Raw genomic sequence first — 26,520 nt, forward strand, 5'->3', positions numbered from 1 at the left:
TCAGATGTTATTGACTGAGGCATCAACATTGGGTAGTTACTGTACCTAAAAATAACACAGGTGTTAAGTTTCAAGGCTTGTCCTGTCAGTGGTGTCACAGAACAGGCAGTGCTGATACCTTGCACTGGATCAAGACTGTAGCCCAAGATTTCTGATAATTCAGTAGAGCACATTTTCTGTCTTCAGCTGGCTCTGGAGACAGTTCTTCCTTCTTACACATATATCAACAGTTCTCTTTGAGGAGCTGAGATACCCATGGTGGAATTGCCCTGCTGAGTGACTGTCATAGCTTACTGCATTATGTGATCATAATGTGATACAATAAACTGAACATAGCCTGTGAGTTACGTACTGGATTGGCTCCCAAGAGAAGGAACAAAAATTGTATTGCTAAATTACTATCAGACTGTCCAATGGCTGTCATGTCTTGTGTTTTATCACAAAACAGCATGTGTATCCCAGATGCAAAATAATCTGTGAATGTCCAAAAGTCTTCTGTTCAGTTTTTAAGTTTTTTAGTTTTCTGGCTCAGAGGCCATTCCATCTTGTCTGCAAAAGAAATCACACTAGCCCAAGTAATCATCTGTATCATACTCTACCGATTTACAAACCTGGTAAATGGGTATTACAACTTACAAAATCCGCATAAGTATAGAAGTAAGGAAGTACATTGTAAATTGCATGTTTGTAAAATTCATATTTTCATTATAAATCAGACTAATTTCTTAAGGGTTTTTTTTTAAAAAAAAAAAAAAAAAGAAACAGTTGCTGGTAAAGACATATTTTTGTAACTTTTGTAACTTTCATTTTTAGGTGATAAGGTTTTTTGGGGATTTGGGGTTTTTTAGCTTCAAATTGAAACAGTTTCTGTTTTCTTCAAAACTGAAAGATACAGAGAGAGGATGAGATACTTTTTATAGAGTATTTGCTTCTGAAAGAGTGAAACAACATTTCTTGACCTCAGGCCTACACTTCCCTTCCGTCAGGGCAGTAATGCTCTGCTTAGGGCACAGTTTCCCAAACTAAGCACACCCTTCTCCAAGGAGAAAGAAGAACTGTAAGAGATGAGCAGAAGTATGAAGGTGGCATCCCCAGGAGCCATGCTGAAGTGAATGGGGGAAGCAGCTGGGAGAAGGTGGCTGGGGCAGAGGCGGGGATGGAATAGTGGTGGGAAAGCTCAGGGGGTACAGCTGTTTATTCGCCCAAGCCCCTGTTAAAATGATCACCAAGCGCTGAACTCCTTCTACAGGCACTGAATTTAGATCAAAGTTAGCATAAGATGTCTGTCCCGTGATTAAATGTACCAGAAAAATGGAAATGAAGAGGGAGTGAAATGTGTACATCCCTCCATGCCAGTGCTGTGGTATGGATGAAATACTGTGTAGAATGTGAGTACTAAGTATTCATTTTTACTTTCTGAATTAACATAAGTTTATACCAGATCTCATCATCCACTGTAGCGGCATTATGAAAATAATAGCCTGCTATACACAACCACCTGTGATTTCCAGCTCACTTAATGCCATTTCTCAAACTCTGTTTATTTTGGCTAGAGGATATGAAACTGCTGCGGAATTAAGGGAGAAGGGACAAAAAGCACTTGGGAAATCTGTTTTGGAGTTAAGAGGGCTCATTTTATTGCAGCCAAACTGAGTTAGGGAACCCAGCTAAAAGAATGATGCTGGGGCAGCGATGGAGACTGAGTAATGTGGGGAAAGCTCAGACACACAGTGCAGAGAGGAGAAGCAGGGTGTTAGCCATAGTAACAGTTAAGAGACTCATCTTTGAAATGGTGAAATGATGTACAACCTATCTGACACCCTAGACAATATATTTTTTGAACTGAAAAAAAATGCAATAGCATTTCACAATATACCATTATGATTCAAACATCTTGCCTATGCCCTGGAATTCCCATGGCAGCAGTTCTGAAATGGTTAAGAACTACACAAAAATTAACAGAATTCAAATAGAACAACTAAGATGATGTTTTAAGAAAACCAGTTATGACTTCTTCTACAACTTAAAAAAACAATAGCCAACAGTCTAACGTAACACTTGTGATGATGAGTCAGTACAAAAGCAAAGTCTGTAATAAAGCCATAAACTGCAGCTTTCATCTGAAAGTATTACACAGATGTCAGTAGGGAAACAATTGACCATGTAATGTCCCTGCAGGAGATTAATTTTGTAATAAGAGACAAGAATACTTTCATTTTAAAATTGCAATAGCCAACGATGTCATATTTTCTCATCAATTCAAACAATATTCTCAACAGGCGATTACTCTTCCTTGTGGTCAGAACTTACAGGCAGATGTCTACCAGCCGATCCAGTTCAGGACAGCTGCATTCATACATTTCCTTGCAGCTGATATAGCTCTGGTTCATTAATTCTCCCAGCAGCTGGAGTGCATTGGCAGGTGCTTCATTGCATATCTTCTTAAATTCCAGCACTCTGGCAGCTTCACTATACACATGCTTTGCACGCTGGTATAACTTAAAGATGGAAACTAAACAAAATGAAAATATTAAGTAGTACAGTTACCATTAATACTCACTAGAAAAGGAACATTAAAAACATAGCAGAATTATATTTTTTTTAGTCATTCACATTAGAACTCTCTAGGCTAAAAGTCTGCTGCAAAAGCTCACCTACATCTTCTTTAAAAGCCTTAATAAAAAGGTATTTAGAATTCATCAAAATAGAATGTACACTTTTTTTCACATTGATAACTTCATGCACATGCTCTGGTTATTTGCTGTGTCACTGAACAGACCCAGTCTCTGCTTTTACTTTGTAGATGCAAACCACACGTTCAAGAGTTAGCAGTGACATGCATCAGGACGTTAATCTAAAGCTTTAATGTTTTCAAATAGCAGCAAAACTCAGTCATGAGAACACCGGAAAGGTGCCCAGTGCCCCGCAGGCCGCTGTCAGCCAGCATGTGCTGGCCCAGGACGCTATGTGTGACTGCTCCAGGCCAGATCCGCATCAGTTATGTAACTGTGCGGATGGACCTTTTCTTGGAAAACAAAAAAAAAACACCATGCCACAAAAAAATGATTTTTTTTTTTTTTTGAAACTATGATTAACAAAAATGCTATTATCCATATTTCCTGGTGCATAGGTAAGGAAGCTGCAGGCTCACCCTGACTGTAAATAATAATAGATTAAAGGTACAGTGAAGGGCACAGGTGCTTTCAGTTTGGTTTTCAGGGTTTATTTTTGGTGTGTGTTACCAGCCAGAGTGTCAGTGCTGCCTGTGTAGATATGAAAAGCTGTCAAGATCAGACAGATACCGCTTAATATTGACCTATTAAGATCAAAGGCCAGTGCAAGGATTTTGGCTAAAATTTTTCTATTGTGCCATGAAAAAGCAGTTCCTCTGAGAAGGGAGGGGAGGGTGCCCAAACCTGCACGGCCATCAGGGTAGAGAACTCCACCAAGCCTGAACAGTGGGGCATAAAAACAAAGGGATGGCTGTGGTTAAAGGCTGTTCAAGCTACTCCTGTTTACAGGAGGATTTGGTGTGCAACTAATATCCAAGAATTGATCTGACTTTCCCAAGCTACTGTAGTTCATTGTTTTTCTCTCCCAATATAGTTCTGTTTGCTTTAATGCCATGGCTGCCATTGAGGAAGTACTGTTCACCAGTAGCATGTGTGACATAAATTACATTATGATTAAATTGGTTTACTTGAGCGGTTTAGGTGGTAAATATTAGCTAAGTGGACTTTATTCTCTATGTGGAGCACCTATTGCAGTATGTTTCCTTATTTCATCACAAGTCAAGCATTTTCTTGCTAGAGAACCTCTGAACATCCCTCATTTCTTTCTACAAGTAAATTCTCCTTTAGAGCAAGGTCTCTCTCCTCATTTCAGTTTCTGGTCTCTCTTACTTTCTAAAACGGCTGATGAAACACTCAAATAGAGGTAAAAGAAGACAGACAAGCCCTGTATTCAAAACAGAACTCACTATCTGACCCAGACACATGCAGTTCCTATGTGGCTGTTCCATGGAGACAGACCAGTTCTGGAACCACTTCTAATGATTTCAGCAATCTACATTTGCAAGTATATACAGAAATCTTCCTTGAAAGACTGGAAATAAAATTGTGACCAGTATTAAGTCTCTTGTATGTATACTCTAGACTGCAACCCTTACAGACTAATACTTCATCACCTGTATCCTTTTTATTTCTCCAGAGTAAATCACAACTGTAAATGCTGAAAATACAGTGCTGAGAGAGACACAAGTAGTCTAAAATGATAGAGAAACACTGAACATAGCAATGTTCTGCTACTGGTGATGTTGCTTCTGGTGGTATTTATTTTGTAATTCAATACAGCCTGCTACTGAGAAGCCCTCTCTTGCTGTCTTTTGAACAGGCCTTCTGAATGCATTTCAAACTAGGACAGAAATGAGAAAATTGAGTGCCCCCCAGAAACATCATCTTAAGAGTATCACACAAGAAGAGCATATTTTGATTTCCCATTTAGAAGTGTGCTTTACCCCACTGGATTTTGTTGTTGCTGGAGTTACTTGCACTGTGTTTTGCAGAGCAATGCCTCAGTATTTTTAAATGTTGAAGAAAGGCAGCTTGGCCTATTTTTAAGGATGGTTTCTCTTTAAATACTTTTTTCTTATAAGCCATTGTTTTAGAGCAAGGAGATTTCTAAATGTGCATTCGTTTAGGGAATATCTAAAGTTGCGTGAGAGATTGCCATAGCTCACACTCTCTTGTAAATCACCATTGAACAGTAGTAACCCAAAGAATGAACTGAAAACATGTCTGGTTTCAATTGTAAGGCAACAGACTTGCCAAAGGCTGTGATTGATTCGGAGACCACCCTTTGGTAGAGCAATGCTCTACTGGCCAGATTACCTTAAAAATCTCTGGGGTTGTTGTGCTCGTCATGTTATGAATTGGCAACCAGAATGGGCGCTCCAGCTACTGGCTGCCAGCCAGAAGATCCGAGCTGCGTCCTTGACAGCATTCACTCCCCGGAGAGCTGCTCTGCGTAGGGGAGAATTTGCTACCTTGACACTGGCGCTCTCGATGTGAAAACAGTCTTTTCAGGCAGTTCTTAAGTGAGAGAGAGCGGCTGTAAGTTATTTTCAGGCTCCTTGGTGGACATTCACCAAATTACTATCGGTTAAAGTTTGGTATCATTATGTTAGCTATTGGTTGGTTATGGGCAGCACTTTATTTCAGAAAATTACTTTTGTGTTTAAAAAAATTTTTTTATAGCTTGATCTTCCTCTCTTGCAGTGTACTGTTCAGGTACAATTGTCTTCAGGACAGCAAACACCTCTGTACTCTGTAAGTGCCATTCTAAAATAATTAAATGATTCACGTGTTTTCAGCTTTCAACACCAAATGCCTCTGGTAATAGAGAAACTCTCTTGCTTCTCTTCCATCTGGATAGGTAGTCCAACTAACCATCTCCATATAATAAAAGACAGGAGAGCACACCTATTACCAAAAATTACATCTATATTAGAATCTCCTTGCTATATCACAGTCTGTATATTAGTTCCACGTAAATAAAATATGAATTAAGAGGATATGCCAGAGAGCTATGAAGGCTGTGATTTTAGAAGAGTGCAGAAACTGATCAAAATCTGCATGCTTCATGTGACCACATTTTTTACAATTAAAAGGGACTAATTTCCTAAGTCATGCTCTGTCATGGTTAAAGGAAAGTAAAACGAAGTGGACACAACTGATTAGCTTATATCTGAGCTAGGGCTGGAGTGCTCTGAAAGAGGAAAAACTGAAGCCCTTAATGCAAACCTTCCAGTGTTGCATGGAACTGGGTTATACGGTCTCACCCTCTGCAGTGTTCAAAGGAGAGCAAAAAAGGCAGGATTTAGGGAACTAATGCCAGATTCTTAAAAGCAGGTGGATCCTTAAATCTATTACATCATACAGAAATTAGGTTTTAATCTGACAGAAAATGTAAATGTACTTTCCTAATCCAGTAAACTATAGAGGCCTGGTTTCTCCTGCTTAAATTTATTTCCAAATTAAGGGTATAGGTACCCTCAGCTCCATCTTCTGTCAGTGAAAAGGGCAGGTTAGAGAACTGTTTATCCCACCCAAGAGCCAGATTGCCCTATGGTACCTATTTCTCTGATGAGTAGAAAGGAACCTTAAACCCCTGGTGCAATGAAACTAACTGGCTGACATAAGAGTAATTGTCTAGGTCATGTCTAAAGTAATGATGCTTCCATAAGGGGATCTGTGCAATATCCAGTTCAGTTGCTCTGCTTTTTTAAAATGACATAGCGCCATTCAGACTGGTGATTTGTATTGGCTGAGGATCTGGTCTTTGACCAGACTCATGCTATCAAAAACTGTTCTTTGAAAATCATTACACATTTCCCCTCTGCCACATTCTGTGTAGCTCACTGCCATGGAGGAATGAACTGTTTGATTTTAGACCGAGACACACTTGCACAATCAGAATCTCAGGGTGTCTTTTGTCTCTTTCTGAAAAGACAGTATGGAGATTGTCATTTATTTTGTATGGTATCAGCTGCACACAGAAAAAGTTTCTTGTGGACTCAAGTGAGGGTGAGAGATACCTTTTATGAATTGAAACAAATACAGATCAGAAGAAATTAAAGTAAACCTGAAAAGTCAAAATGAGACCAAAGGAAACTTTAAGGAGGAATCCTGTACCTGGGTCTGCTCTTAGTGACATTGTGTCACTAAGTTTTTAACACGTTTCAGCTGTATTCAGCCTGCTACTGGAGCAGCTATTCCACCTTCTAGGTCCTAGCCTCACTAACTGTGCTTCTGAAGTTTCAAAGAGGACACAAGGAATCTTCTACAAGGAACCTCTTCTACTATTAACTGCTTTGTATTACCAGTCCTTACCTATTTTTCAGAGAATTCAGCAACTCTTGCAGACCCTTTGTGGTTTCTCTGCACCCTAGCTTTGCCCCTCTGGAGAGGATTTCTGTAATGTCATCCATGAACAGGTAGATTCAATTCACTTACAAACCACCAAATGCCCTTGAAAGAAATGGTGACATTTTCCAGTGCACTAATAGCTCACACTGCAGCAAGAACCTTCCAAGTTGCTAAGACACAACAGACAAACATTAATGAAAGTTTGTCCAAAATCCATATAAAATCTCTTAAAAACAAACAAAAATCCTGGGCTATTAGTCCCAACTAACTGTGGGTTAATTAAATATAACAAGAGAAGTTTACTGTGGGTTTTCAACTATATGGTCATATTTTTAATTTTAGCTTTACCAAAATTGTGCAAACCTGTCCACTCCATTTACAGTGATTTTTTTTTTTTCTCTATAATTAAGCATTGTGGCTTCTCAGCAACTCATATTATTTGCTACAACTTCCAACTTCAGCAGATTCCTTTCTTTAGAGGCTTCCTGTACAATTCTATCTGACCTTTAGCTAAAGACCAACCTCTTCAGGCTATATATTTTTTTTCTAGTTGCTTTGGCAGCTTCTTAAGATGTGTTTCACTGTAGATTAATGAGCTACACATGGCTGATGGGACTGTTAGAAATTTACAACAGGAAAAACTCACCGATGCAAAAATCATGTAGGGGACAGTTTCTACCACCATTACTCATGTGGAATAGTACCCTTCTCTGTTAGGCATCCTGCTGATTGAACATGATGAGGGTGAAGGTTTCTGGCTCATAATGTATATAAGAAAATGCTGCCAGATGGCTTTAATTTGAGCCAGATTGTGAACCCCCTACTCGAAGTGGGGAACAGTTACTCTACTGGGACTGCTCAAGTAACTGTTTGCAATCTGGCTTTCTGAAAATAAACCAGGGGACGAGTCATTGCTGGATTCAGTGACCCACTTAGCAGACACCTGCTTTGAGATTATGATAACTACTGGTTTAAAGTGACTTTTCCTCCAGAGGAATGCTAGCTTTAACAAGGCTTTTGCAACAAACCTAGACCATTCAGTGCCTGTGCCTAACCTGTGGCACACCTCAAGGGCCTGGATCCTCCAGGTAGCTGTTTGGGATCTGCCTGGAGCAGCCACGCTTCTAAGGCTTAGCCCAAGTAAACCGTGTTTTTGTGAAAGGGGTTGGTACGTTCCCAAATTTCTCCATGACGTGGATCAGGCTGAGGCTGCGGTAGGCACCTAGACCCTCAGGCTGGGAAGTGCTCTTAGGTCTGCCTGTTTGGAGGTAAATTCTGTTCATGTAAGACAGGGGCACATGACATAGCTTTATGTGTCCCCTGGCAGCCTGACAGAACATCTGAAAGTCCACCTTCACGTATGTCTGTCTGTGCAAATCAAACTGAAACTGTTCTTCCACTGAGATCACCATTAATACAAATTATTTGGCAGTGGGAATGAAAAGCTATTCAAACACCACTCATTGAAGCTACAGCACAGATTTAGAATTCTCTTTCCAGGGGACAAATAGGAGGGCAGTTAAACAGCCAAATTCACACAGCAAATGTATGCCTGCTCCTCCCACAACGATTTAATTCCCAGGTTTAAATGTCAAAATTAGATTATGATTTTATACACGAAAAGGAAAAATGGATTTAAAAATACCTCATTTAAGAAGAAAAAGAAACATTTCATGGTTAAAGGAATACACTGTTGTACAGGAAAATATCCTTTTGTGGTGAAGCTTATAAATACCTAATGTCCCACAATCACCACACACTAAATGTTCTGTAAAGCACTCAATTCCAAGCCAAAATTATGGCACAGTGCACCTTAGAAAGTAATAAATATTATTTTTCTAGAGATGTTCAGAAGCCACAAGTGCAATCCGTGTGTAAACATTTGCAAGGGAGATTTAAACTCAGGATTTTGAGTTGGCCAAGGGACAACTGCGAGAAGTTTAGAGAGGCTTTATATACCATCTGTACTTCTCCAAACCTGGGGAGCAAGTGGGCTGTATAGTGGGGAACTGCAGAAATCCTTGAGTACCTACCTATAAAAGAGATGCAAAGATACCCTAAATGCTATGGGTCTTTCTTCATGTTGAACAAAGAAGTTCATCAATATTCTGAAATTCTCTGCAGAGATTACTTATTTGTTGGTATGTTTTCTCTCACATGAAGAAAGTAGTTATTGTCATTAAAATATAGTGGGAAAGTAGAGGGGAAATAAGAAAAATATTTTTCTCAAAGAGCCTCTGGTTTTCCAAAGCCAACATAAAATGTAATTTGTTTAGTGTGTAACAAAAACAAACAGCGGATTTATATTCCTTCTTTCTGTGTCTGTCTTGTTTCTTCTTTGCATATAGTTTTACAGAAATCTGTTATTTAATTTTATATTGGACATGCAAAGAGGCTTTCAGCATAGCCCATTTTAATTAGCCTTATCAAATGAAATCATGGTCATGCAAGTTTAAGAGATTCTGTTCAGCAAACATCTGCAAATGCTATTCAGAGCCACAGTATAAAATTTCCTTTGAGTTTCTTCTATAGCTTTTATGTTTAAATTTTTTATCTAGACTTTGTTTTTTGAAGAAAATTAAAATAACCTGTATAAACAATTCAACTTTACAGAACTGTAGAATTTTGTTTTATAACCAGGTATAAGGAGTAGAAATGTGTATATTAATAGTCTTGTACTGCTTCATGAAGGGGAGAGTAACAGGACAGCGTAAATGATTTACAACCTTGTAATTTCCCATGAAAATGTTGCAGGTACAAAGTTCAGTATATTCCTCATGTACATACAGCACAGAGTTATCATAACTCTTTCTATATAGATAAAGAGCTGGATTAAGACATATTCCATCCTGGTACCCTCTGGCAGTGCAATTAGACAATAAGATAGTTTCATATTCTCAGATACCACTGGGGTGCAAATAGATTCAGGACCTGGTCCTTGGTCAATATATAACATTTACAGTCATTCCAGATATACAGTTCATTTAAATATAACCATCAGTATGTGACTGATTTATCTACATCAAATATATATAACCCTGAAAGCAGTCTTGGGAAGGACTGGCAAGGATATAATTCAGCTACAAAACAGTAGAGGTATTAAGGCTGCAGAATGGAAACAAGGAAGTAAGGATGATCTTAATTGGAAACCTGTTATGAATGCAAATTAATTATTTCATAAATGCTCTATTATTCAGTATTATTAGCAACCCTAATATATGCATGCAGGATCCATTCCATGTGTGCCAGTGCTCATGACTGCATGGTATAATCATAAGCAGTGATACATGGGAGATACTTTAAATAGTAAATTATTCACCTCCAACATTTCCCTAAAAGAAAAAAAAAAATGGATAGTGACAGAAACTTCTTTCTCAGGAGAGCCTAGATGACTTGCTGCTCAGTGCATGTTTTATGAAGTGATCATGGATTTATCACTTCAAAAACGGAAACAAGCCCATCTATGATGGTCTTTAACACCAGTTATGGGAAAGCAAACAAGATTAATTTTAATGATGCTATAACTATCCAAAATGTTTGGTTTTGTTAGAGCTGTTGCCTAAAAAGGAAGCCTAGTTTAGTCTTTTCCCTAGAAGAAAACCTGGGTTATTTAGACATGACTCCCAAACAACATAGGCTAATCTAAAACAGTAAGTGATCTGCTATTTCTACCATTTTAGAAACATTTCAATCAAAATTAAAGTTTTGCTCCATTTTAAGTTAAGAGTTAGAATGAAAATTTGATACCAATTCTATCACTTGCCACCCAAGATTCTGGGTAAGTATCCTGGCAAGACTTCCACTTGCACTACTTATTAACACATACATTTTTTATATAATATAAACATTGTACACTAAACCCCACCATTTCATATATGCTTACCATCTTGCGTGTTTTGACTAAGGATCTGAGAGCGGAGCTCCTCCAGGCTAATTCCCAGGCATTTACAAATTTCCTCTGTGCTGTAAGGCTCAGGATGTAATACCTCCTCGATGATGGTCAGCATTTCCTCTAGGCTAACTCCTAGCTTGGTTTGCACATCATGGAGTCTCAACATTCTTTTCCAGTCCAAGCCTTTTGACTTTGAGAGAAGCTAAAATTAAAAAAAATAATAAAAAAAAATTGTGCCTTCCAGTTTAAAACTATTTAATTGTCCATAAGCACCCTTAAGACCCACTTACTCTTTTCACTTCTTAACTGGGAACCATCAGAAGCTACCTCCTATCAGTACACAGCAGCTAACAATTATATTTATATATAAAAGGTCAGTGAATGACAGATATTCTTCCCTTATATCAGATATTGTCTGTAAAAGCCTTACTGGCATTACTTGTGAGATATGAGATCAGTGATTTATCCTTTTCTATGGATGTTGTTACTTCAAGCACTTATTAACCTTTTACAATCACATTCAGACAATTGTTTATACAAATGTTATGATATAACAACACTAGAAGTCCCTAAGAAGTCTGTTTCTATACTGTTAGAATTTGCTCCAACATTTAAAACTCAGTTTGACCTTTCTAATATGCTCCTGGAGTTTTCTGATGAACATCTGTCATTAAAACCCTTTCTCATAATAGCCTTAACAATATGAAAGTGCACGTAAGATTTGTGTGGGAGAATTAACCATATATTTTCTCAATCTCTAGAGTTTATTTTAAGCATGTTCTTTTAACATCCAATGTAAAGGAAGTTTTGAGCCTTACAGGAAGGTTATGATGTGTTAGTCAGAATCTGCTCCATTCCTACGTAGAACATCCTATGATGTTAATTAGTTATAGATGTATCTATTTTTCCCACTCCAGACACGCTTTGTGTATCTTTGTGATGTTCTGGCAATTGACTGTAGATATGTCAACACACCAGAATGCTAAAAGGAAATAGGTCAAAGAGGCTTTTCTTGGGAAGGTTGCTTCATGTGTAGATGCTCTCATGTGCCTAATGAAAATGGTTGAGTAAAGCAGCTTTCCTCATAAGGTGGAATATTTTTAATGCTATGCATTATAGAATAATATTAAGTGGTTTTTGTGGGATCCTGGTGACATAGCATTTTTAATGTCAACAGATTACTACAGAGTAAAACACAGATTAGCAAATACATGCCAATGTCATTTTACTGTATTCATAAGCACATAACATACCTCCAGTTCTACACCATTTAAAAAGAGATTAAAGTTTCCAAGTATGCCAGATCAGGCTGTATGTTTGCAGAGAGTTTAAACCAGTGCAGCAAGACCAGAGAATGAAATCCTTTTCCTATTCAAATCAGCATTAAAACCTCTCATCAACAGGGCCAAGATTTCACCCAGTGTGTTATGTTATTCTTTTCTATAAACACTGTTTTTGAGTGAGATTGGCTTGAAATAATTTATATCAAAATTCAGCAAAGCTATTTACCTTCCTGGGTTAAAAAAATCAAGGGATATATATATGTGTCTGAAAAGTATTTGCTCTGATTTGTGCAAAGTTACAGCATGAAATTTAAGCAGAAGATCTGCTGCCCAACTATCTCCTATGGATTCTCACCCTCCTGCTCTCCTCCAACAGTGCTTTTGCAGGGGCTATTCCATTTTTGCTTTAGTAAAATTAACTACTTTTGGTGCCATCTAGTGACTTGCTAAGATTTATGTGAGGCTTTGTAGAACAGAACAAACAAAATTAAATTAAAATCCCAATCATATGACTCTGTTGCCATCTAAAACACTGTTTTATATGTTCAGTGGTAAAGAAGCAGCACTGTCTAGTGGCTAATGCAGAAATAAGGGTGACAAAAATTTTCTTGTAAAAGCCTGATTAAGTCGCTTCTGGCCTGCTTTTCAAAGACTGAGTAGCTAGAACTTCACATCTTTTATGTAATTGTATTTTAGCTTACTTATTTTGTTAGAGTAACAACTATTGTTTCATTTGTTTTACTTAAATACTCAGTATCTCTTACATTGGTGCATGTTCGTGAGGTTCTTAAATCTGCTTCAGTGTGCTAAACAAATGGAATTTTTTTTCCTCATACGTTAATCCTAATGTTCAGCATCCCCTCGGCGTTATTACCAGAAGTTAACTAGAACTAAGAATTTACCAAAAAAAATGTTTTGTAAGGCAACAAAATTTTTTCTACTCCCTTTTAAAATAAATAATCCCCTGTAGAAATGCCATGTGTATTGTCACATCTGTTCCCATTTCTATACTTCAAGGGAGATGCTGTATTTTAGATGAGTTAACTATACTCGGGTTTTACAGGTCAAATGTTCCAAATGGAAACTGACCCCATCAGGCCAGTGGGCAAGGCTATGTTGGAAAGGTCTATGCTGCTTATAGCAAAGATTCAACTCTGACAGCACTGGGAAAAACGTTCTGGGCAAACATAAATGGTTTTTGAAAACAGTCTAGCTGCAGCAGCTCAAATTATAATGGATGCAGAACAGAAATGGGAAAAAATCCCATCTAATGTACAAGAGTAATCCCAATACTGATCCCACAGTTAGATATTTTCTTGATGAACTCTGACTAGATGGATTAAAGATGTGGACATCGTGCAGCTGGCTCTTAACTGCCAGGATATAGCAAATGTAGGCTTTATTGTGCTTTATTGTTCAACACAGGCACACTGGAGAACTGTAAATAACTGAGATGAAAACATACTTAGTAAATGATGGGACAAATATAAATAAAAGAAACTGTAACTAGGAGTGCGTATAAGAATACTTAGCACTTACATAGCAACATTACTTTCTTACACTTTACATTTTTATAATGTCATCTGAGCATCTTTCCACACTTAACAAACGTTAGTTGATTAACTATATGGCATTCCAGTTGCAGACATTCTTGGCACTACTCTATAGCTGACAGTGAAGCAAACCACACACAATGAAGCAGGGGAGAGCACACCACTCACTAATGCGCGTATTTCTCCGGCAGCACCTACTGTGGGAGTTTTCTGAAGTATAAAGTACAAGCCAATTTCCTTTGGAATTGTGAGTGTTTTGCAGAACATAAGCATCTTTAAACATACTGGTTAACAGAGTACAGGAAAGCACTCAGAGACTATAAGAATAGAGAAAGACAAAAAATAACAAGAAAAATAATGACTGTCCAGAAGGGAAGCGGAAGGAACAGAACCTGAGAAAGATAATTTTGTGAGGATGATCAGGAGCTCACTTGCTGTAGGACAGACTGACATCAAAATGTTCTACACTAATGCCAGCAGAGATATATTGTGTTGGCATCTTTACTTACAGGGAGCTTTCTGCAAAGGGTATGAAATGCTATAATGACCTAAAGCGGAAAGGGGAAGAAAAAGCCTGTCCTAAGGCACTTACCAATGAGAATTTCTTTTAAAGCATTATTGCGAGGCCCAACATGTTATTTCATAGTTCCATTAGCTTAATGGTGCTTAAAAGACTTCCCTGCTTCCACTTACATACCTGCTCTCCATCACCCCACTGTGACCTGTTCCTAAAGACAGTCTTTTCCTGGCTCAACGTATTTTTATAGTGTGTGCAACTTTCCATCTGGGTAGCATATGTTTGAAATTAGACAGGTGTATGTTGTTAGTCTCCTTAGAATCTGCTAAAGGTACCTTTTTAGAGATTGCATCGTAGCTAACAGGAATGTAAAAAAAATTGTCCTTCCTTGCCACCTACCCAGTTTACTGCAAAGGACCAATAACTTAAAGCAATTTAGAAAACTGTGATTCAATTCACAAGACCTGGTATATGGAACAATACCTCAAAAGGCCTTACCACATAATGCACTCGTTGTAGTTTGCCTTTTAGAATACATCATCTGTGAAGGCTGTTTCTTATGCAAACAACATTTCTAAAAGAAGCTCTTCCTAAAATACATACTCAGTCAATTAACTATCCTAAATTAGAGGATTATCAGTTATACCAGAACCAACAGACAGGTCCTTATCTTGGTTTTCTTAATGACTTAAGAATCTTTTTATTAATTTCAGTAACAACAGCTTTAACTATGGTCATTGGTACTATTATTTATATCATCTCTTTTATACAACTAAAATGCACCTATGTTCTTTATATTTGAGTTTAAAGCCCATTTAAAAAGTCATCTGAAGTTTAGTTTACCTCCTCAAAAAAATATCTCAACACAGTATTTTATATTGTATTTTGCCAGTACCTGATCATATCTTCAAATATATTTTTTAACCATTAATTATGGTAATTTTTCATAGAATTCTAATGCCAACAGATGCACAAAGTACTTTTAAGTATTGCCCAGGTTTTGGCCAAATGTTTTCTAGCAGGGAGTTAGACACTGCAGTTTTTCAAACGTTCATCTAGACTTTGTGACCCAAATTCTGTTCTTTCACACGGCACACTATGTTGGGTATAACTGCAGTGAATCTTTATGCTTATTCCTCACTTAATCTAATCAAACAAAAATCCACTGTAGTCCTGTAATAGACTCAAATCAAACCGTACATTTACATATTCCTAAATGTAGGGTCTACAAAACCCAGTATTAAAGTGAAACTTAGATTTTTCATGTTCAAATTCCATACATTTTAGAGATAATTGCAAGCTGTAAACTGGCAGCACAGCCTAAATGTTGGGGTTTGATTCAAGCCTGGTTTTAAACTTTACACTGACATACATGCTGCTATTCCAATATTACTTCCAGGCCTTCAATGAGTAGCTTTGATGTCCTCTAAATCCTAGAAAATACACATCTATTGCCCTATATACATACAAACATGTGACCACACTGGTTGCTTTCCATTATTTGTCATTATTCAGCTTTAATTAGAAACAGTCTATCTTATTAACTGAGAATACTTTTTGCTGAAAAATAGACTTATTTCCTCCATTGAAATATAATCCAAAATAAATTGAATAGAACTAAATCGCATAAACTTCTATATAAGGGCACAGTCCTTGCATTTCCATTAAACTCTGCAGGAGTTCTGTTTCTGCAGAGATGGAGGTGTCTGGTTCTGGAAAGAAAAATGCTACTTAAAGTAGCACCTAGCCAGGTGTTAAAGACCCAACTGGTCAGCAGTAGAAAAAAGCACATATTTAGATGAAGGTTTCATTAAGAGTTTGACATAAGCCATACGTTACCTTTGTAGCCAGACGACACTCCATTACCCTAATATTGTAATGAGAAGTTGCTGCTTTATTCATTTCAACACAACTGTTAGCAATAACAAACGCTGCTCCACTTGGAAGTCTAACATCAGTTGCCCTCAGAGGGCTGAACTCTATCAACTTGGCCTATTGAAAGAAAAATGAATGGTTAGTTTTAATTTACTACTAGCTAACAGTGCACTTAGTTCTATAAATCAAATGCAAATTTGCATGTTTTTTCTCTTGAAAATCCAAGGACAGTTAATGAAAGAAAACTGACATGAAACAGTGAGAAAAGAGGTTTAACCTCATTGGCCAAGTTACACATACATTACAAACCTTTCCCTTGTAGCTGGATTTTAAAATGTTTCCATTAAGTCTTTGGGCTTTTTCAGCATTTCACAGAACCCCACCCAACCTATTTTTCTTGCCTGTTTAAGACAACAGTTTTTCTTTGATCTACAGAAAAGTACCAGACCTGGCTGAAGCTAATGTGCGTGCCACTAGAAATAAGGGGCTTCACATTCCCTTCACCAGTGTGCATCTCCCCTTTTGTTTTCTGATTTTCCCCTATCTCAAGATTAGTTCACTGAGGTACAGAATAGTACCAAAACTTTGGGACTGACTGGAGACAGCGATCATGTTACATACAGACAATCAAACACAGAAGTGAAATAATACTGTATGTAAAAATATAGTTACTGTCTCATCCCTTCTGACATAAGAGACTGCCTTGCCTCATAGATGCCTTACACAGGCTGCATAAGATGTTCCCAACAGTTGTGACCTTTTCATGGAATAAGCTAGGCATCCATTAATTAAATAATTCAGGATGTAATGTAATCAAGAGATTAAATTCACATCTGGTTTTTCATTGGGATAAGCTGTAAATCATGTGCCCTGCTTTGGCTTCTTAGAATAGACTGTAACTCTGCAAGCAGGGACGTCTTACTGGTTTTGGCATTGTTCACCCCCAGAGAGTTCCATGAGCAGCTAGAGTGCTAAATAAACAATGACAAATCTGCTTGTACATTATGTACAGCATGTGTGTTACTCCCTGCCATTGAGATTCTGGACCACGTCACAAAATTACTATCGAGACAGACAAGCTTGCTTACATTTAAATATACCCTTTAAGAACTGCTACATTTGATCAGATTTTACCACTGAGCTGGTCCAGTGTCCTGTTTCTGACAGTAGCCATAAATGGATATTTAGGGGGAATATAAAAATAGGACATATACAAAGCAATCTTCTTTTCAGATATATTTTTCCAGCTTCCCATGAGCAAAGATTACAGCGGTTGTACTTACACTGGAAGAAACATCAGACTATTATGTTTAATAGCTACAAATAGGCTAATACTCTATCATTGTATCCAAGACAGTCTTTTCTGAACCTTTTTTAAACTTTTGCCTTCCACAATGTACGGTATTTCTCAATTTAACAATGAATGTTTTGGAAAAAAAAAAAAAAAAACAACAAACTTCCTTGTTTGTTTTTAACAAGCTTCTTGCTGATGTCATTGTGTTTCTATTAGTTCTTTGGTCATGAAAAACACTTAATTCTCAATTTAACTTCTCTTACTTGTTCTGAGGTTTTACAGAGCTTCAAAGTAGCACCCTCAAACATACTTGTTTTACAAGCTGAAAAGTTTTAAAATATTCAGTCAATGCTCATATAAAAAAATGGCTTCGATCAACCTCAGTGTCTTCTACTGTACTTTTCTCTTTCTAGTATATTTTTTTGAGATGGGAGGCCAGAATTGCCTTCAACTGCAAGTGCACTGAAGCAAGGATATTTTTTGTTTTGCTCACAATTTCTTTTCTAGTATTTTCTAACATTTTCTTTGCCTTTTTGATCACCACCTCTACATGTCAGAAAAGCCTCCGCTTATATAATTATCTGTGTGTATGCCAGGAAAATATGCTGCTTCCTTGAACATTCATGTAGCTGTGTGTTTACTACTAACAGTATGAAGTGTGAAAGAAAGGTGTAGAGTAGGTACAGGTGATGTGAAATTGTAAATACTTCTGTCTCGTGATGCAATTAAGCATTTGGTGTAATTATAGGAAATAGCTTATTTTCTGTATAAGCTCATCCACAGTATGGCAGTAAGGGACAGGAGCTGTAGAGATATAATACCACAATTACAAGGAAAGTAAAGGTTGTCATGAAACACTACACTAATTTCAATAAAAATATTTTGACAGGTTTTAGGTTGGAACAGTTGCAGTCCTGTGCACCTTCTGGGACAGTGGATGAACTCCACTGTAAATTCTGCTGCAAGCATTCATGCATAACTTGGCAGGCCCTGTTTATCATTGCTAGTCCACCTTCTGTCACCACGTTTAGGACAGCTAAATGCCTTCTACATCAGAATCCAGCCACAGAATTGTCTGGAATTAGCAAAACTGGGGGAAAAAAGTCTCCATTGTCTTTGTAACTGGACCTGGCAAAACTTCCTAGAACTGTTTGGTTATAAGAAGTTTCAAGAAAGCATTTTTGCAATAATTATCCCATTTGCACTGAATACAAGGCATACCGACTGTTCAGATTTCATTATACGGGAAACATTCTAAGTTCAGCACCGAATTAGCCAAATAGTGTGGAACCCGTTCCTCTTCTAGAGTACATCTTTCCCCACATCTTCTCTTTCCTACTTCTTGTAATTTCTCATTTCCATCATATTATTCCTTCAAACTTGACATACTCGATTGTACACAGGCTTATACATATAATTCCTGTTTCATTTGCATAGCGATGGTGCTTATACTGCTTACTAAGGTATTCCAGTTTCTTGCCTTTCTGCTAGACACATGTAAAGATACTTTTTGTTTACATAAATTAATATTACATTGTTAGTTTAGATTACAAAAGATCCACATACAGTTCCTTCTTCTGCCAAGAAAGAGATTGACTGGTCCATTCCGCCACCTTCTGTGCCAATATAACGTTCACTCTTTGCGCAAATCTCTGCAAGTTCCACCTGAAAAAAACACTAACACGTGAACCTTCAGCCAAGGTTAAAGATGATACTTTTATACTGCTTATGTATGATCTAGTGAGAAAACAAAGGGGATAATGATAGAGCTCTGCAACCATTGTCTCTGACACATCAAGTAGTGTAAACTGCTATCAACCAGGATGCCACATGACCCCTTTTTTCTTTTGTTCTGAAGCAAAAAAGAATCAACTATTCAGCCTCCACTGCACCCACCATAGCCAGATGCTTTTCAGAGTATCTAGTATCTTTGTTTAGATGCTTAACTCTTGTAGCTATCCTCCTCCCACCTTCCTCATTCACTTCACACCCTTCCATCCCAATAGCCAGTATTTTGTTGATTTTTTAGTTGAATCTACCTGTATATGCATCTTGGTAGCTTACAGAAAAATGGCATGTTGTTACTTTATACTACTTTAATGCACTGACTCCATAATCAGAAATTATGTATTGAACCTAACTCAGAAACACTTTCTCACTGTAAATACTCTAATCAGTGGTGCTTGTCATTTCTCCTTGAGATCCTGTACTCTGCTTACATTGTTTACCTGAACTAATTCATAACTGTATGTGATTTGCATTCTTTAGTGACATTTTAGGCATATCTTTGACATTCTGATACCTGCAGGTTGAAGGATACTATGGGAAGGTGGTATATCACTATCATAACTGTCAAAAACAATAATTTACAGTAAAGCTTTCAGCCATCAGGCAAAGTCAAAACAAAAGAGAAGCCTTGGAGAACGGCCAAAGAACACAGTCTAATCAAAAAGAAGTCGGTCAAAAGGAAAGCACCTGTGTCCACCTATTATGACCCCTACCAGTTTGTTTTTCTAAGCGCAAGGTAACAACAGGGAAGATGAGAAAAGGACTTTAGAAAAGCCACAGTCCATTTTTCAGTTTGGTGGCAGTCAGATTCCACAAGAAGGATGCAGCATCACAGGACTGAAACAAGCTAACTAGCAAGGCAGGAACATTAGCCAGCACACAGCTGTAAAAAGCAGCAGGCAGAGGCAGTAAATCACCATGCTAAGAGAGAGGTATGTGCAGGGTGCCTGCCTGCTTGCTCACTCAATTTCTGTAAGGCACCACAGACAAAGCTGTTGCTTAGATCAGTATAATCAGGCTGAACTGTTTGCAAATGCACCAACAACCAATTTAGTCAGCTCACAATGCAGTTATGGCCAATAAGCCTTAGGCTGATAAGCAGAAGTTATCAAAAGAACATTAACAAAGTTACTATAAAACTATGCAGACTGGATCTCTTTGAATCAAATGTGGTAAATGACCACTCACAAGAAAAAGACCATTAATGACAGAACAGAAAATACAACCAGCAAAAACACTCTCCTTTTCTACACTGCCTTTCCCTTGTGTATTTTAAAAATGAGCTGAAATAGAGAGAATGCTGCTTTTATTTTTCTTGAGAAAGTACAGGAACATCACACACTTTGGTGTTCTTCCTTTTTAACAAAAGCTCAGTGCCTGACTTTTGCTGAAGATCAGGTTCATCAAAATTTGTTTTTCCTCCCTTGTCCCACATCCACTCCAAGCGGCCCCATTTCCAGTTTGAACTTTAGAGCTCTTCATCCTATCAATGAAAGTTTAACATCCAGTCACCATGTGTCCCTCCACTACAAGTTGGAAATAATTCTGAATGAAATGCTCATGAATGTAATGATGCTTTTTTTTTTTTTTTCTCCCCATTTAATGCTCAAATACTCAGCAACAGCTCCAATGAAAAGAAAGAACAAACCTTCACACGCAGCAGTCTCTAGATGCTCGCTCCTTTCTGTATGTGAAGGCGTGCCTATTTACAAACATCTGTTGCTGGGATGTGGAAATGCCAGCATGTTTCAGCCTGTTCTGCTGAACCTGCCTTTTCCCCTCTGAGAACAGAGCAATACCACATCCTAGATTTTTGTAGCCACTGGCAGGAGACATCAGACCGGACTTCATGAATATTACTCACTGGCAGGAACAAACTCCTCCACACTGGCTGAGAAGACCATGCCAGCACACTGGTCATGCACACTTAAACAAGGGCTGTGGCTCCTGAGGTACTCACAATGCATATTCCATTCTTGGGCACAGCTGCCTGAGGTATTATTTCACCTGCAGTTGCCAGATAAAGCTTTGCAAAATCAGAAATTAAGCATTTCACCCTTCACTTAGTCTGGCTGCATTTCATCTCCATATACACATCAGCTACCACTTGACTGCTTAAATCGTTTAGACTTTATGAGCCTGGGCTTATTAAATAAATATCAGGAGAAGTCTTGCAGAGGAGGAATGTTAATAATTAGGGCAGTGCCACTCCCCTGTCCCTTTACATGGTCTGGTGAATTGTGCCTGGTTAAGCGTTGGGCCTTGCTTCGTCCCAGCTCACCAGCTGTCCAGCTGTGTATGCTGGGCTAACAGTGCTGTTTGAGCTTGAGCAACTTTTGTTTTGAAACTCAGCAAGGATTGGCAGGACCACCAAGTAGTAACTGGCAAGGGTTGAGAAGAAGCCTCTCCACAAGACAGCCCAAGGCATCCCTGAAACATTATTTGGTTTCTAATTTAAACAGGCCTTTGCTGACACAGGCTGGCCTTCTAATACTAGGATAAGAAGCATGTGAATGGAGAGGAAATCATAATCTGTATAGCAAACAGTTTCTACTTACTATTGAGACGAATGGGCAAATGTTTGCCATTTTGCTAAAACGAGTGGAAGGGCAAAGTTCAGAGGAACTGAATTGTAGCATTGGAAACTAATATGAAGACTAAACTGGAGAGCCTTCTGTACTTACTTGATACTTGGAAAAGGGTGGTCATATGACTGAAATAGTGATCCAAATGTCAGGAGATCTGGGCTCAATTTCTAACTCCACTTGTGATTTGGGGAAAGTCCCTTTAATTCATCATGGCTCCATTTCCTCAGTAAAATGAGGAGTATCTTCACCCTCTTTGTAATTAGTAATTGCTATTTGGGATTCTTAGATGATAATGCTATAAATATGTATGACTTCATTACTAGAAACTGAAAAGAACACATTTTGCTACACAAGTTCTCTGACTTTAGGTTTCCACAGAAAATACCTCTGGGGAAAAAAGTTGCTAGAACCATGTAATAAAAGGAAATAACTTTTGCCTATCTCAGACAAATGTCTTGTTTCCATTCAACCTGCAACACTCAGGAGCTCTTTAGGGCAGGGACTGTTTGAATCATCTGTTATTTATATCTCTCTGTAGAGTATGTCTCACCTGTAAAAATACAGAGCTTCTCAGATTCCAGATTTCACTGCACAATTTGGCAACATCTCAAATGTATGTATGAACAACACCTATGCAAGCATCACCTTCTTCCACCTGGCTGCACCGCAGTTCCTGCAGAGAAGTAATTCAGAGCATTCTCGCAGCCACACTTAGGGGGACCACAGCCCAGGCTACACTACAGCATCACCTGCCCGGCAGGTAGGTCAGAAGGGGCCAGCCACTCCGTAGTAGGGCTCAAAGTACAACTGTTATGCATATAAAACAAACAATGCCACCCCTATTGAGTTCTGCAGGAGTCCTAAACAGGCTTTCTTGTAGAGACAGGTGAAAGCAGACATTTGTTCTTCATGAAGCACCATGAGAAATATGCAGAAAGAATAAACCCCATCTGCACACTGGCTATATTTCCATCTCACGTATCCGTACAAGAGACCACTTCGAGCCAACCACAAAACACAACTACTTCTACACACCTAGGACTCATTAGCATGTTCTTTCCATTCCTAAAGCAGTATTGCAAAAACACTAATAAATCATAATTTAAATCTTCATAGAATTTTACATACTTTACTTTAAAAGCATTCCTATAAGGCTGCTGTTATCTTCAATTTAGAGACAGCACAGACATTTACATGATTTGTTCAAAGTCATGTGAATCAGTCACAAAGCTGAAATAAGAATTCAAAAACCTCCCTATTTCCAGTATTGTGGCTTATTTCTCTAAAGAATATGGTATTGGGGAAACTTTTGCAGGGTGGGTTTAAAATCTTTTTAATATGATAGTAATGAAAAGTGGAACAAAAAGATAGTAAAATCAAAGTAAAAATGGGTCTGACCAGTAGCATTATGACTCTAGAAAAAAATTAATCAGAGGAATTGAAGATTTCCTTATCCCAACTGTTCTATGATCCACATATGCTACCACCCTCTGAATTTCTGTATTATTGTTCCAGGAAGTTGTTCCAACAGGACTGACTAGACCAGGTCATCTTTTGTAAATAATAACTACCATGCGGACAGTAAGTCCTAAGCTGTCATCTATACTATTAAGCAAGCAAAGTTATATATTTAACATAGTAATTAAAAAAAGTAAAGCTCAAAAATCAGGAAATGCTTCCTTTGATCTTGTGTCCCCCCCCCAAAAAAAAACAAAAAACAAAAAACAAAACAAACCTAGCCAAGAAGGGAAGTGCATTAAGTGCATTATAATGCTAAGTATGGGGTTGTCAGCTAGCTAAAATTCATTAAAAGTCTTGGGTCAGAATAAAATTATAGAATATATTAACATAAAAGCAGCCTCTGTGGGTCAAACCAATGCCACCTCTAGTTCTGTATCTTGTACCTGAAAGTGGGCTCTTAGTATGGACCTAAGGCCAAGTATAGATACTTCGCCAGACATTATTTTTTGATAAAGAGATTCCTGAGCTGAATGTGAATTCTGCACATTTAAGTAACCAACAATGGATTTCTTATATATGATTTTGTCCAGACTCCCTTTTAACTCATTCAAAATTTTAACATGTAGAACATCCAGTAACAAGGAATTCTACAACTTGTCAGGTGAAGAACCATCTCCTTTTATTGATTATTAACATGTACCTGACTAGCTTCATTTAATACCATCTGGCTCTTATAATGTGAGAAGCAATGAACAGTTGATTCCTATGCACTCCATCAGTTACATTCATCATTTTATGGAACTCTATTGCTTCCTCCTTCAAGTGCCTTTTTCCAGAGTCTTATCTTACTTTTATGGAGGTCATTCTGTACCTTTGATCATCCATGTAGCTTTTCCCTAAATATTTTTCAGTTTAACTATCTTGATTGGTAAGAAAGGAGAGAGGCAGACTTACAGCTTTTTTTAGACTACCTTAGAAAAATTGTCACTGTATCTTTTGCTGCTGACTGTAGTGAGGTCTGTAAAACTGAGCAACAGTAAGCAGGGAAGCTGGGATGGAAACTTAAGTATCTGAAGTTAGTCTAGCAATAGCCTGAGCTATTTTGTACCATTAATCTGTTCTGTCTCTGAACACAGGAGAGGGATGAACGTAACATGACAGCAGTAGTAGCTGGTAGGTGAGTGAAACCTTCAAGTCTCCCTGGTGATCTCTCAAGAAACACTAGATATTGCAGCTTTTGAATGCCAGACCCAATATGATACATACAAATGCAAACAGTACTTTTATAGCTGTTGGCAAGTACATGTGCCAGGTTGGCTGTACTTCCATGGGAGATGTTTAGTATCAGTGAGTTACACGATATAATAAGGGGTTTTTGTTGTTTATCCAACAAAAAAAAGATATGACATTAAATGAGAATATCCATAATTAAAACAATATAAAGCAACATCATTAGGAGTAGCATCTCAGTGCATACAATTTACTCACTTACCTAATAAGCAGTTAAGCATTAAGAAATTTATGTGAATTAATAATCTGTTAAAGGAACCTGCTGTCTCTCAAGGATTTCAAAACTGAACTCTTAGATTTTAGACAACTTTAGTTGGAGCGTTTGGAAAAATCTAAAACTATAAATGTACAAAATGTTTTTTTTTTCAGGCTGTGCCTTTTCAGAACCTTAATTCGCAAGTCTGCTCAGAGTGTATCCTATTGCAGGAGCGGCGCTTACCAGTTTGTCTACCAGGCAACTGGCCCCCATGTGCAGACCTAGGCTAGCCTTTGATCTAAGAGCTCTACTAACTACCTCTGCTTTTTGTTTGAAACAATTTAAGGTTCTCCCTGATAAGGAGCAAGTCAATCTTAGGTTACAAAGAAAGAAATTACTACCACTTAAATCTGTTTTATCTTTGAGCCACAAGATTTCCTACCCAGCATGCAGAAAGTCTAATCTGGGAAATCATATTAGTGGAGATATAATTTAGTCTGACAAAGAAGGCTTGTGATTTTTTATTATTAGTTGCCTTATGTGTGGTTACTCTAGATGGAGAGATTTCTTGTAACAAGAACTCATCAATAACTCTGAATCATGTTACCTTGTTTTGGATTCTTAATGGAAAAAGTGGGTTTTCAGTAAAATGATACTTTTCACTAATTTGTATTTTTTCTGTTTGTTTATTTTTCAGTATGAAACACCTAAAATTCAGGGGTTGATTTTCAACCTAGTACATATTTTCAAAAACATTGAAGAACTGATAAAATAATATTTTTTCTGACTGTTTCCAGGCACAATCCAACACTGTATTAGATTCGGCCATATATACCCTGATACTTCAGCAGCGTGATAAATTATGAACCACACAATACAGCACATTTGATTCTCCATTGCCCCATGATTTAGTTTAGTTTCTCTCCGTTTGATGTTATTGATAATGAACATGAAGGCCTAAATGTACAAAGGTATTTGGGTATCCAAGGAATAATGAAAGTGAACACATGACCACTTATAAAAAAATTCCTAAAAATATAAACCTAAAGAATTATGTGAGTGAAAACAGATAAGGGAGTTTCAGCTTTAATAGTCCCCTTGCTCACAGAGGCCAAGGGCCAACTGCTCTGATTTTCACTCATGCAATGGGTCTGGACAGTATGTAAACTGTGACAGAATCTGTCCCTATATAACTGTCACTGTCAATATGTTCCATACCAGTGATCAATCCCTTTCAATCTCACATAGACTTTTAAAGAAGTAAACCTGTGTAAGATTAAACCCCCTAAAAAAGTAAGACAATTAGCGAGTAGGAGACAAGCAAGTATTTGTTAGTAAAACAGAATTAGTGTTGCTTAGTATTTTTTTGGAACGGTTCACCCTACATTACCCAGAAACTTGATATATACAAATCCAGAATGACAGCAGCCAAAATAAAGCAACCTTCTCTATAAAATGATAGTATTAAATTACATCTGCTTCAGTGGTTTTATGTAATTTGATTCTGGCCAAAGTTAAACGTGATAGATTTTCTATATAGAACAATGTAGGAATAGTGATAGCTATTCTTTAAAATAATAATAAAAAAAAAATCTTCCTATTTTAAATGTTATTGTACGTGAAGGGAAGCTCTATGAAGAAAATACATTCACTAATATGAGTTATTTTTAGACTATCATTTTCAGTGCCCCAAAGGTCTCTTCAGCATGTAAATTTAAGTAACTGGAATATTTAAACATCTATTGAGCCATAAGTCCTGTGTGTACACTTACTCTCTCTATGGCAATACAGTAATGGTTCCTCTAATGCACATTCATTAACATTTTGGGCAGTTTAATCTGAGAAGTCAGAATCGGT

General features: G+C 37.6%; 1 protein-coding gene across 8 annotated transcripts in view; it reads right to left on the reverse strand.

Annotated features, from left to right (window-relative positions):
• The window catches only part of GALK2 (galactokinase 2), a 51,227-nt gene that overhangs the window by 6,660 nt on the left and 18,047 nt on the right, over positions 1-26,520 (reverse strand). For 7 of the 8 annotated variants that reach the window (XM_042804195.1, XM_042804200.1, XM_042804199.1 and 4 more), the window contains 4 exons: positions 18,907-19,005; positions 16,011-16,163; positions 10,810-11,020; positions 2,311-2,512 (listed from right to left, as the gene is read on the reverse strand). In XM_042804195.1, the coding sequence (XP_042660129.1) occupies positions 2,311-2,512; positions 10,810-11,020; positions 16,011-16,163; positions 18,907-19,005 (665 nt within the window). The remainder of the gene's footprint in view (positions 1-2,310; positions 2,513-10,809; positions 11,021-16,010; positions 16,164-18,906; positions 19,006-26,520) is intronic. The other variant, XM_042804201.1, reaches the window with a different exon arrangement.

The sequence above is a fragment of the Tyto alba genome, unplaced genomic scaffold, assembly GCF_018691265.1.
Source record: "Tyto alba isolate M040663 unplaced genomic scaffold, T.alba_DEE_v4.0 Super-Scaffold_41, whole genome shotgun sequence".
In the NCBI taxonomy this organism is placed as follows: Eukaryota; Metazoa; Chordata; class Aves; order Strigiformes; family Tytonidae; genus Tyto; species Tyto alba.